Source organism: Erythrolamprus reginae, chromosome 8 (genome assembly GCF_031021105.1).
Source record: "Erythrolamprus reginae isolate rEryReg1 chromosome 8, rEryReg1.hap1, whole genome shotgun sequence".
NCBI lineage: Eukaryota > Metazoa > Chordata > Lepidosauria > Squamata > Dipsadidae > Erythrolamprus > Erythrolamprus reginae.
In genome coordinates this window covers 37,486,344-37,500,138 of record NC_091957.1, presented here as the reverse complement: position 1 = coordinate 37,500,138, position 13,795 = coordinate 37,486,344, and the positions used below count along the sequence as shown (strand labels likewise).

Sequence of the window (13,795 nt, the reverse complement as noted above, 5' to 3'; positions counted from 1 at the left end):
TTTCTTGTGACATCATTCTAAGGTTACCTGTCAAAAATTAGAGGGGTTCACAGGCTGGCAACATCTATTCAGACTAACATTATTAAAAGGCATTCGCTTTTCTTAGCTATAGTTCACTTCATCAGTTGCAATCAGTTGGACCAGTTTGGGTAGATTTCAATGTGTTTGTTGGAGTTTGCTAACAAAATCATATATTTTTAAAAAATGCATTGGTCTAAAAAGCTGCTATCAGACACCAAAGACTTTTCTACAATTTCTGAAAAGACTGTTGACTTAAAAGACTGGAACCTAATAATGTAAAATAGAGGGAGGGATGGAAGAAGGAGGGAAAAGGAAAGAGGGAAGAATGAAGGAAGTAAGGAGAGGAAAGGAAGAAAAAAGAAAGAAAAAAGAAACTGAAAGAGAAAGAAAGAAAAAGGCAGGCAGGCAGGCAGGCAGGCAGGCAGGCAGGCAGGCAGGCAGGCAGGAAGGAAGGAAGGAAGGAAGGAAGGAAGGAAGGAAGGAAGGAAGGAAGGAAGGAAGAAAAAGATGAGCATATGTTTGTTCCTGCTCATTGTCATTACTTTCTTGCTTGGACCATTTCTTAAGTAAAAGCCCTTTAACTTCATAGGAGATCATGTTATCTTTTAATGCTAGCAAATTCCATCCCAGTTGATGAAGATGTTATGCAGTGTTTCCCAACCTTGGCAAGTTGAAGATATTTGACTTCAACTCCCAGAATTCCCCAGCCGGCTGGGGAATTCTGGGAGTTGAAGTCCAAATATCTTCAACTTGCCAAGGTTGGGAAACACTGATGTCATGCATTGCATTTCAACACTATGCTGCTGTTTCTGCTTGTACATGAGTGAAATGAAGATGTCTTGGCATTTGGGGTATTTTCTTTCCGTTTTGTTAAGAAATAAACTTTGCAGTCATTTTGTCTTTACCTTCTGCAGCCACGATCTCACCCGCTCTGCCCATCGCCAGCATCTCCTCCTCCCTTCAAACTTTTTCTGGACCGATGTCACTCCCTCCCCCTCTCCAAGAGCACCCCGATGGGGTTGGATCAGCTAGAATGGAAACAGAAGCTCCTGATCGGCTCTGCTGGTAAGTCCTGCTTTAATGGGCCCTCCTAAGCCAGATGTTGGGGGGGCAGAAGGTGGGGTGGGGTGTGAAGCTTCCCGAGAGCTGTGCCTGATGTACAAAAACCTGACTTTAGATGTCACGGGTGAATCCATGTGAAGGGACTCAGAGTGGTTGGGGTCTTCCTTGCTACTCTTTCTTCAAAGCAATAAATAACACCCCCCGTCACTTTTATGACCCTGTGATCCTGGGGTGCAGCCGTGGCAACTGCCTGGAGCTGACCGTTTAATGGACGGATGCAAATAATAATAATGATGATGATGATGATGATAATAATAATAATAGCTTGATATTATGTCAATACAACACAGCAAACGAGATCACTATGCTGGATTTCGTATTTCATCACCAGTCGGGTGCTTCCCAAGCCCCTAGGACTGCGTGATGTCCGCTGAGATCCTTTGGTACTGCACCCAGCGTGCCAAGGACCACTGGGACCACTTTCACTGGCTTATGCCAGAGTCGTTGCAGCTCGATTTTTAAAGCTTCGTATTTCACTAATTTCTCTAGCTGCTTCCCCTCAATTCTGCTGTCTCCTGGGATTGCGATGTCGATGATCCATACTTTCTTTTTCTCCACAATCAGGATGTTTGGTGTGTTATGCTTCAGAATTCGGTCAGTCTGAAGTCGGAAGTCCCACAGTAGTTTTGCTTAAATAATAATAATAATAATAATAATAATAATAATAATAATAATAATAATAATATTACGGAGAGGGGGGGCATACAAATCCAATAAATAATAATAATTTATTAGATTTGTATGCCGCCTCTCTCCGAGGACTCGAAGACCCCCCCTCCTTCCTCCTCTCCCTCCTCCTCCTCTCCGACTGGGCTTCTGGGGTTGCTCAAAGAGCCGAGTCTTCACTGGATGCACTTGGTTCGGGGCATTTCGGGGTTCATTTTGCAGCGTTCCATTCTTGCAATTCACCTGGTGCAGGTGGTCCTGGCAAAAGTACATTTAGGGACCATTCAGAGTTACAGAGGCACTGAAAAAAGTGACCTCAAGACCGGGACTCACCCTTACCCTCACCCTGGCAGCGTCTCCATTGGTCAGGCAATTTGCATTCGGGGGCTTGGCGCCTCTGGGGTCCTGGTGACCCTTTTGGTGACCTTCTGATAAGCAAATGTCATATGGAAATGGGATTGACTCTGTTACTAATATAACAATTGCAGGGATTCGCTTAACAACTGTGGCATGATGGTCATAAAATGGAACAAACCTCACTTAAGCAATGTTTCACTTAGCAACATAAACTGTGGGCGCAATGTGCTTGTCACTCAATAGCTACCTGTACTTTTCCTTTGGGTCTACAGTCCTGCTTTGGCTGCCAGGGAGAAAGTTTGCTGCCCAAATTGGTGGTGAATTTGCACCGAGTAAGAGCATTGGATGTGTAAAATGATTCATAAAATCTCAGCAGGACCTTCTTTGGAGAATCTGTTCCCCATAATATTAGACAGGCAGAGTATGTTTTTGCATTTTTTAAAAAAAACATCTTTTTATTCAATGTATTCATAAGTCCTCTTGTTCTGGAATAGAATTTCAAAGTAAGATGAAATGGGGAGAGTTTCTGGAGGGAGATCAGAACGTGGACCCCTGTTAGTAGACCTCCACTGGTTGGTTCTCTGCTGGCTGAGAGAGCAGGAAAGGGTGTGGAGGAAGGGGGAGACACAGAAAAGGAGGGGAGAGAGAAACATCTGGATGGATGGATGGATGGATAGATAGAGATATAAAAGTATTGATTAAGTAATAATAAGATAATTGCAATGATTTTAACAATACCTTCAGTATTATTCAACAACAACATCTGCCTATCCCAGACAGGAAGGATTCAGTGGGCAAACATGCCAAACATCTGTCTGGCCCAACACTAATAGTCCTGCTGGTCCAATTGTCTTTCTCTGCTTTCTGGGCACAAAAAGAAGCAAAACCTGCGTGGGAATCAATTTCTCTTCCATCCAGCTGATTTCTGCTTGAAGTAACAAGGCCATCGGTTCTCTCCAGCCGAACATATTAATTCATTTCATGTGTTCCACTGAATTTGCTGTCAATTAGCTGCCATTTGATTTATAAATTAAGTTAGTAAATAAAAGCATGACTCCTGTCTTGGGTGATCAGTGTGAGCCTGAAAGCAGAACTCCTGCTGCCTGGTACCAGCTGCTTGTCCTCCAGGTGGATGACCAGAGTTGGTCCTGTTGGACTAGGTCAGAGGTTCCCAACCTTTCTAATGCCGCGACTTCTCAATACAGTCCCTCATGTTGTGGTGACCCCTAACCATAAATCTAGCGCCAATTCTCCCAACAGAGCTCTAAGCTGATTGGCAGGAAGGTCAGAGGGATACCCCTACTGTCAAGGCCCGATTGGTCGGATTGTAAAAATGTGTTCCAAGGCTCCAGAATAGAAGCAATGTCGTTTGGCGGGACCCAGGAGAAGAGCCTTCTCTGTGGCGGCCCCCCGACCCTCTGGAACCAGCTCCACCCAGATATCAGAGTTGCCCCCACCCTCCTTGCCTTTCGCAAGCTCCTTAAAACCCACCTCTGTCGTCAGGCATGGGGGAATTGAAATTTCTCTTCCCCCTAGGCTTATAGAATTTATACATGGTATGCTTGTATGTATGAGTGGTTTTTTAAATTGGGGTTTTTTAGATTGTTTTTAATATTAGATTTGTTTACATTGTCTTTTTATATTGTTGTTAGCCGTCTGAGTCTTCGGAGAGGGGCGGCATACAAATCTAATAAATAATAATAATAATGATATAATAATAATAATAATAATAATTATTATTATTATTATTATTCCTAACAAATTTTCTGTTGTTAAGTTAGACATTTGTTAATTTTTGCCCCATGTTGTGATTTTTCTTGCCATGGCTGTTAAGTGAATCCCTGCAGTTGACAAGTTAGTAACCTGGGTGTTAAATAAACCTGACTTCCCCGTTGACTTCGCTTGCGGAAAGGTTGCAAAAGGGGATCCCAGGATCCTGAGCGACAGCAGCGGTCATAAGTATGAACCAATTGCCTCCCATCTGGATTTTGATCCAACAACCATGGAAATGCCACAAAAACGATCACAGGTCACTTTTCTCAGCATTGTTGTAACTTGGAATCGTCAGTAACCAATCTGTTGTAAGTTGAGGACTCCCTGCATTCTCCTTCAGAACTGGAGAGTTTTCAGCCAGAGAGGAACCACGAGAAGATCCCCAAGCAAATTTCTGTCCAGGAGACATTTAATTGAAATTAAAATTAAATACTTGGGTTTCCTGGGAGGGTGTTAACATGACTTAAATTTGAGCATCAGCAGCTTTCTGAATCACCATTTTATGGCTGTAAGGAGAGAGAAAGGCTGAGATGGTGCAAACTGCTGGATTAGGCTGAAAAGGGGTTGAGAGCCCAGCCCTGATGCTTGGAGTGGATTCTGTCGGCTAAGCAGCCAGATTAATGTTGTAAACTGCCCAGAAACACCCCGGGGCGAGATGGTGGCAAAGAAATTTAATGTATAAGTAAATAAAATATGCCATGGTTTAATTGGGTCGGATATATTTTTTACCAGCACAGCAATGGTGCTTTCTGAACCCGACATTGATATTTAGTATGTTGTGTGAATTCAGCCTTATTTATTTATTTATTAGATTTGTATGCCGCCCCTCTCCGTAGACTCGGGGCGGCTCACAACATGATAAAACAGTTCATAACAAATCTAATAATTTACAATTTAAAATATTTAAAAAAAACCATTTTTAAGCAGACATACATACAAACATACCATACATAAATTGTATAGGCCCGGGGGAGATATCTCAATTCTCCCATGCCTGATGACAAAGGTGGGTTTTGAGGAGTTTACGAAAGGCAAGGAGGGTAGGGGCAGTTCTAATCTCTGGGGGGAGCTGGTTCCAGAGAGTCGGGGCCGCCACAGAGAAGGCTCTTTCCCTGGGGCCCGCCAACTGACATTGTTTAGTTGACGGGACCCGGAGAAGGCCCACTCTGTGGGACCTATTCGGTCGCTGGGATTCGTGCAGCAGAAGGCGGCCTTGTTTTGGCAATAGCCCCAATTCCTAAACTAGCCTGGTCCCTTTCTTCCCGGGCACTGAGGGGACATTTGTGACAATGACTTTGTTGAATCCCCCCAATCCCCAATATTTTTCCCCTAGACTATCCACGATTGACCTCACCAGGTTCCTTAGAGGTCAGTAAGGGGCGAGTATAAGTTCACTACTGTGCCTTCTGTCCCCTGTCCAATTGCCCCTCCTATATTTTATATATCTTTTCTTCCATTCATATATCTTTTCCTCTATTCTCCATTGATGTATTCTATTCTCATACCTTTTCTTCTATCCTTTCCCTGATATTTACTACTACATGTTTTTATTCTCTGTAACTTTCAATTTGTATTGGACAAAATAAATAAATAAATAAATCTCATCCCGGCAGCTGAACACGATCTGGGGTCCAAAACGTTGGAGGTGCGCCGAGACACGAAGAACGGCCGAAGTAGATGGAGGCCCCTCCAGCCTGGGGCAGAGCAGTTGCTACTCAATAAAGTAAGTCAGCCTTCCTTCGTTTCTCTAACTGCCTCCGCTCCAACATAACAGGTGTGTGAGATTGATCTCTGTTGCAGACTTGTCCGCTTTTGCATTGCGGTTCTGTATTGTGAGATGTCAGGGCCGAGAAAAAAACGCCACTTGGGCTGGAGGTGGAGCAGGGACTGTTAACCCCCTTCCCTTCCTTGGGGACATTGGAGGGACAAGATGGAAAACACCGGGGCCATTTTCCAGCCACCTGCAGTTTTCATCCCCCTTTTTTCTGGGTCTTTGCAGAGATGCTACCGAAATAACCTGAGCAACTTACTGGTGACATTTATTTTTTACAAAATGCCTTCCAATTTGCAGCACAATTGTTTCCCCTCTCAGGCGAATTTGGAATGGACACAACGATGTCCAGAACCTTAGGGTAGACCCAAGGCCATTGGCCAAGAGTGTCCAACGAAATACTGTATATAAAAGTATAATGAAAGAATAGAATAAAAACGTCTTTACGTTAGACTCATGCACCCATACGAAGAAGCATGTATATGCTAAGGACGAGCTGGATGCAGGGGGCTTAGGCAACGTGTCACGGATCTGCCCCCATGTAAGCCCCCTCCCCCTTTCCTCTCCATCTGATTGCTTTGGCTGTCATGGTAACGGAGGCGGGGAGGTCAGTTAAATGGGAAGGGGGGGAAGTGTGCTGGGGGTTGCCCTGTTTGAAGTTGCCAATATTGCTATGGGGGGGGGATGTTCTCACCACTGGCTGCCCCATACAGCCAGGCTTCATGGATTGATTGATTGATTGATTGATTGATTCATTCCAATGCACAATAATACACAATGAAGGTTATAGAGGATATAGTAGAGAAGATATAGGAGATATAGGAGAGACTATAGGACAGGGGACGGAAGGCACTCTTGTGCTCTTATGTACGCCCCTTACTGACCTCTTAGGAATCTGGAGAGGTCAACCGTGGACAGTCTAAGGGTAAAATGTTGGGGTTTAGGGGATGATACTACAGAGTCCGGTAATGAGTTCCACGCTTTGACAACCCGATTACTAAAGTCGTATTTTTTACAGTCAAGTTTGAAGCAGTTAATATTAAGCTTGAATCTGTTGTGTGCTCGTGTGTTGTTGTGGTTGAAGCTGAAGTAGTCTTTGACAGGCAGGACGTTGCAGCATATGATCTTGTGGGCAATAGTTAGACTTGTTCACGGGCTGCCTCAAGGTCAACGGCTTCAGATGTGGGAGACCCTCCTGACCCCTTGGGAGTCCGTGGGGATTGGGTGGAGGGTCCGGATGTGTGTGTCACTTGGGAGGGTTTGGGGTTCCTTCGTAGAGGCGTCTGGTGCGCCTTTTGTCTCAGAACCTGGCTGTCCTCGTGTCGCTCTCCCTCCTTGTCTAGTCAACGTCCTCCCCTCTGTCAAGTGGAGGGGGGTTGTGGGGGTCTTTCTTTCCTGGACTTTGACTGGGAGCAGCCCTGGCAGCCCAGACCCATCTCGGGAGGGGAGGGCTCTGAGTTTGCAGGGGGAAGTGCGGGGCAGAAGGCCGGGCCGGGTCAGGGCTCAGAGAGTGACAGCCGGAAAGAGCCCCCCCAGCTGGATCGACAGGCTGAGGTCGAGCAAGGTGAGCTGCTGCTGCAGCGAGGTGACCATGAGGCTCCAGGCGGGGAGGACCGGGAGTAGCTGCCACCTGTTAGTGAGGAGGAGGAGGCGGAAGAGCGGGTGGACACTTGTAGAACTCTCTCTCTCTCTCTCTCTGGGTGTATATGCAGGGAATAGCAAAAATCTAAACAAGAGAAACAGCAGAGAAGAACCGATGTTAATCTTCAGCTTATCTCCTTGTAGGGTATCTGAGCCATTATCTGGAGATGCTGCCAACTTCATTGTATCGTAAGACAGCATTACTATCTGGAGCAATGCAGTCTGTCTCCGACCAGCCAAATTTCATAAATCAGAACCTTTCACTCTCCAGTCACGTACAGCCAAAACCACCATAAATTAACCAATCGAATCCCCGGCTTGCTGACCTTGTGTCCAGAGGAAGCACACTGTGGGAGCAGAGGTGTCTTCTCCTGGGAGTCGTTCCTCTCTCGGGGAGGGATGAGACGGGGAGGGATTTGCTGAGGGTTTTGCAGAAGGAAAACGGAAGAGGAAAACTGCAATTAACTGGAGTGGATTTTTTCCAGTGAAAACAGTGCAAGGCTGAGCAACCCTTTGTGGTTTGGAGTGTGGTTGACGAAGGATTTATAGGAAGGTTTCTGGCTTTCCTCTTTCAAAACGGCCATTCAGGGAGATTAAAATAAAATTAACAAGTTTAAAAACATAAAAAGGAAACTATGTGAAATTTCTCCTCTGTTTTATATGTACTGCCACCACCATCATCTCATAAATGGGCTTCTCAGCTCCGCCGTGGAGCCTCCCGCTCGGCATGTTCCTGGGGCCTCTCATTCAAGTAAGGATCAGGCCCAGCAGGGCCACCTCCTTCCTGGGGTCAGCAGGGGGGATGCTGCCACCTGCTCTGGCTGGACATCAGCCCCCTGGAGAGGGTAAAGACCCTGCAACAGATGCAAACAGAATCACAAAAAGAGTGGATAGGATAGGATAGAATAGAATAGAAGATAGAATAGATTAGAATAGAATAGAAAATAGAATAGAATGGAAAATAGAATAGAATAGAATAGAAAATAGAATAGATTAGAACAGAATAGAAAATAGAATAGAAAAGAAAATAGAATAGAATAGAAGAGAAAATAGAATAGAATAGAATAGAATAGAATAGGAATAGAATACTTTATTTGCCAAGTGTGATTGGACACTCAAGGAATTTGTCTTTGGGGCAGATGCTCTCAGTGTACATAAACCAAAATAGATAGATTTGTCAAGAATCACAATGTACAACACTTAATGATGGTCACAGAGGTCAAATAAGCATTGAAGAAACAATCAATATTAATAAAAATCTTAGGATACACGCAACAAGTTACAGTGATACAGTCCTAAGTGGGAGGAGATGGGCGATAGGAATGATGAGAAAAACTAGTAGTAATAGTAATGCAGACTTAGTAAATAGCTTGACAGTGTTGAGGGAATTATTTGTTTAGCAGAGTGATGGAGTTCGCGAAAAAACTGTCCTTGTGTCTAGTTGTCTTGGTGTGTAGTGTTCTGTAGCGACGTTTTGAGGATAGGAGTTGAAACAATTTGTCCAAAATGCGAGGGGTCAGTAAATATTTTCATGGCCCTCTTTTTGACTTGTGTAGCCTACAGGTCCCCCATGGAAGGCAGGTGGGCAGCAATTGTTTTTCCTGCAGTTCTGATTATCCCCTGAAGTCTGTGTCAGTCTTGTTGGGTTGCAGAACCGAACCAGACTGTTATAGAGGTGCAGAAGACAGACTCCATGATTCTTTCTGTAGAATGAAAAATAGGAACCATACTGATGTTTGCAGCTGACCCCCACCATCTGAAGCATAGACTCCTAGGGCTGGAATGCACCTGGGGGGTCTTCTAGCCAGCCCCCCCCCCATCCAAGGCAGGAGCCCTTCTACCATCCTGGATAGATGGACTGGGGGCAAGTAATTGAAGGGTTGAAAAATGAAGGGTTGTAAGCTGGGGACCCCCTGAATTTCAATGTAGGCATCATATTGTATTTGCCCACCTGTCAGTCGTGACCTGTAGACATGCTGTGCAAATCTGATACGACTCCCAGTGTGACGGAGTTTGCATACAGTTAATCCTCTACTTACGACCCCAATTGAGGCCAAAATTTCTCAGTGGGCCATGTGTTAAGTGAGCTTTGTCCTACCTTATGACCTGTCTTGTGACAGTTGTTAAGTGAATCACAGAAGTCATTAAGTGAGTAAGGCAGTTGTTAAGTGAATCTGACACCGTGCAAAAGGAGATGACGTGGTCCGAGCACAAGGCCATGAATACAAGTCAGTGGCCAAGGGTGTGGATTTTGGAGTTCAGGATCATACAACTAAGAATGCTGGCTGGGGAATTTGGGGAGTTGAAGTCCAGATATCTTAAAGTTGCCAAGGTTGGGAAACACTGGTTTAAACATCCCACATTTGACTTTGTCTGAAAAAGAACAAAAGGAAAACAGGTCCTATAAATGGGAGAGGGGAGAGAAACGGGTAATTAGGAGTTCAAATGGAGGTGGGTGAACTCGTACCTGCTCTAGGTTGAGTTCTGTGGACAAAATGAAAACGAAGCTCCCACTGTGCCCGAATCTGGCCCCCCCCCCTTGATTTCTGAAAAGGTTTCCTCCCCTGCCGCAGAGACTTTTGTCTTTTAACATTGCCGGCAGAGTTGAAAGGAGAATCTTCACAAAAGTCTCCCTGCCTTGAAAGTATTTAAAGTGGCACTTTGTTTCCGACAGGCGTTCCTAAATATACACCGTGCCTGTCTTAGTCTGATGAGAACTGCATTGCCCTGTTTTAATTTTGTGCTATAACAAGAGCTTAAAGGGAGGCTCAAGATACCGGGGGATCTTGACAGACGTGAACATGGGGTGTTCTCTAACAAAATGAAATTCAATGGTGAAAAAAGTCAGGTCCTACATTTAGGCAAGAAAAACCAAATGCATAGGTACAGTCTATGGGGTACATTGCTCAACAGTAGTAACTGCGAGAGGGATCTTAAGAGTCCTAGTGGACAATGATTTAAATAGGAGCCAGCCACTGAAGCTGACTGTAGATCTGCAGGTCAGCGGTTCAAATCTCATCACCGGCTCAAGGTTGACTCAGCCTTCCATCCTTCCGAGGTGGGTAAAATGAGGAGCCGGATTGTGGGGGCAATAGGCTGGCTCTGTTTTAAAAAAAAGTGCTATTGCTAACATGTTGAAAGCCGTCCTGAGTCTAAGGAGAAGGGTGGCATTAAAAAAAAAATAATTCAAATAAATAAATAAATAAATAAATAAATAAATAAATAAATAAATAAATAAATAAATAAATAAATAAATAAATAAATACATAAATAAATACATAAATAAATAAATAAATTGCATTCATCTTATTTATTTAATTAATTTATTTATTGGATTTGTATGCCACCCCCTCCGTAGACTCAGGGCGGCTTAACTTTTCGTCCCATAAATACCTCTGAAAGAGAGACAATTTATTATATTATATACAGGCTCAAACTCAACCCTGACAAGACGGAGTCGCTGTGGGTTTTGCCTCCCAAGGACAATTCCATTTGTCCGTCCATTACCCGGGGGGGGATTATTGACCCCCTTGGAGAGGGTCCGCAACTTGGGCGTCTTCCTCGATCCATAGCTGACATTAGAGCACCATCTTTTAGCTGTGTGAGCGGTCAAGAAACACCCCCCCCACCTTCCTTGCCTTTCGTAAGTTACTAAAGACCCACTTATGTCACCAGGCATGGGGGAACTGAGATATCCCCCAGGCTTATTCAGTTTTCGCATGGTATGATTGTGTTGTATGGTTCCAATGTTGGGTTTTAGAATGTTTTTAATTTTTATTTATTTATTTTATTTATTAGATTTGTATGCCACCCCTCTCCGTAGACTCGGGGCAGCTCACAACAACAATAAAACAATGTATGACAAATCTAATAATTTAAAAAAACATTAAAAACCCCATTATTAAAAGAAACATACACACAAACATACCATACATAAATTGTATAGGCCTGGGGGAGATGTCTCAATTCCCCCATGCCTGACAGCAGAGGTGGGTTTTAAGGAGTTTACGAAAGGCAAGGAGGGTGAGGGCAGTTCTAATCTCCGCGGGGAGCTGGTTCCAGAGGGTCGGGGCCGCCACAGAGAAGGCTCTTCCCCTGGGTCCCACCAAACGACATTGTTTAGTCGACGGGACCCGGAGAAGGCCAACTCTGTTGGACCTAATCCGCTGGGATTCGTGCAGCAGAAGGCGGTCCTGGAGATAATCTAGTCCGGTGCCATGAAGGGCTTTATAGGTCATAACCAACACTTTGAATTGTGACCGGAAACTGATCGGCAACCAATGCAGACTGTGGAGTGTTTGTGTGACATGGGCATACCTAATATTAGATTTGTTACACAGTCACTATTTTGTTGTGAGCCGCCCCAAGTAGGCATACAAATCTAATAAATTATTATTACTATAATTATTATAATTATTATATTCCCAAGTCAGATGGAAGGAAAAAGGATTCATGCCTCCATCCCGTAATCACCCAACCTAGTGCCAGAATTCCAAGGAAGAGCCCTTCTTTACTTCTTTGAAATAAATTCCGGAAGCACCATTGTCTTTCTTCTTTTGAATAAGGGTGGAGGAAGAGGAATCAAGGACGTTTCTTTTATTTTTATTTTTGCCGGGCAGTGTCATTAAAGAGGCCGAGAGCATTTTGTTGTTTGCCCCTCCAGATTCACTTCTTCCCCCCACTCAGGCCCCACCCTCCAAATCCTAAAGAGAGCCAGGAGCACACACGTTACTATATGACAACCAAACTCCCATTTGTGTGTCTCTTTCTGTGTGCATTTGACACACACACACACGCATGTGCGCGCGCAAAAGGATGGCTTCCGAAAAACCATTCTGTGCTAATAGCAACCAAAAAAGGCAGGTCTGCTGCAGAGCCAAGCTATTTAACATTCACCGAGGGTGCCCAGATCGCTCTCAGCCCCCCCCTCCGCCTATTTCTGATGGCCGAAGGGGGAAGGGAGGGTCCCCGGGGAACCAGGCCAGGAGCCCTCGGTCTTTCTGGGGGGAGAGCTGGTGAATCAAAGGTCCCCCAAGGAGAGCTGGCAGATGCTCCTTTCCCCAGGGCAGCCCTGGCACGATCCTTTGACCCCTTCAGTCCCCAATTTTGGAAAAGCGGGAGGTCTGGGAGGAGGGGGGTGTCATTCTGCCCCACCCTTAGAGACCGCTTATTCTGCACTCCTCTTGGGGAGAATCTTTCTCTGTCTTGCTTGTGGCCCTCTGGAATCAGCTCCCTCCAGAGATTCATACTGCCCCCACCCTCCTCACCTTTCGCAAGAGCCCCAATGTCTTATCTATGTCGCCAGACATGGGGCAGTTAGATCATGCCCCCCTTTTCTGACCATTAAATGTTATGCGTGGATGTGATTGAGTTATTGACTGCTTTTTAATGTAATGGGATTTTAGCTTATAGTTTTAATTATTAGATTTGTACACATATTGTTTTTGTATTGTGTTCTGTGAGCCGCCCTGAGTCTTTGGAGAGGGGCGGCATACAAGTCTAATGAATAATAATAATAATAATAATAATAATAATAATAATAATAATATAGATAGATAGATTGATAGATAGATAGATGATAGATAGGTAGATAGCTAGATAGCTAGATAGCTAGATAGATAGCTAGATAGATGATAGATGATAGATGGATAGATAGATAGATGGATAGATAGATGATAGATGGATAGATAGATGGATGGATAGATAGATAGATGGATGGATGGATGGATAGATAGATGGATAGATAGATGGATAGATAGATGGATAGATGGATGGATGGATGGATGGATGGATAGATAGATAGATAGATAGATGGATGGATAGGAAGGAGAATGAAGCCCCAGAGGTCAGTGCTGCCATCGTCCTCGACTTACAACTGCTTGGAGTTGAAACGGCATTGAAAAAAGGGACTTGGGACAGTTGCCTCCCCTCCACAGTTCCACGAACAAATGTGGGGTGCTTGTCAACCTGGAGATATTTGTGACCATTGCAGCGTACCAGGGTTTCTGACAAGCAACTAGTGATGGATGAACCCAACGGTGTTCGGGTTCGGCAAGTTCGGACGAACTTCGCACAAAATTCAGCCGAACCCGAATGGTTCGTGGCGCCAAAGCTCTGCCCCCGGAATCTCTTCGTGGGAGGGATTCCCCAGCTCCTTCAAAGGGAGGTCTTTTCATGTAAAAAAAAACATTTTTACAAAAAAGGAGGCCGCAGCAGCGCCGCAAGCTATTTTATTCAGGACACATTCCAACCTTCTAAAACATGGTTCTGTATTTATGGCAATATTCTATTTTTGCTCAAGGGCAAATTGTTCGTTTCTCTTCAGCTTACACCTGTCTAGCCAAATACTGGGAAGAAAGATGGGCAAATTATGAGGAAGTTGCCACATTTTGCAATGGGGATGGGGTGGAGGTGTCGAGGGGTCAAAGTGCGGTGAGAGTCCAG

The 13,795-nt window shown here is 44.6% G+C and overlaps 1 protein-coding gene across 1 annotated transcript in view; it reads left to right on the top strand.

Moving 5' to 3' along the window:
* Window positions 1-13,795, top strand: part of ARHGEF9 (Cdc42 guanine nucleotide exchange factor 9) — a 261,555-nt gene that overhangs the window by 49,171 nt on the left and 198,589 nt on the right. Inside the window, exons 3-4 of the mRNA XM_070759694.1 lie at window positions 936-1,086; window positions 5,553-5,662. Coding sequence (XP_070615795.1) covers window positions 936-1,086; window positions 5,553-5,662 — 261 coding nt within the window. The remainder of the gene's footprint in view (window positions 1-935; window positions 1,087-5,552; window positions 5,663-13,795) is intronic.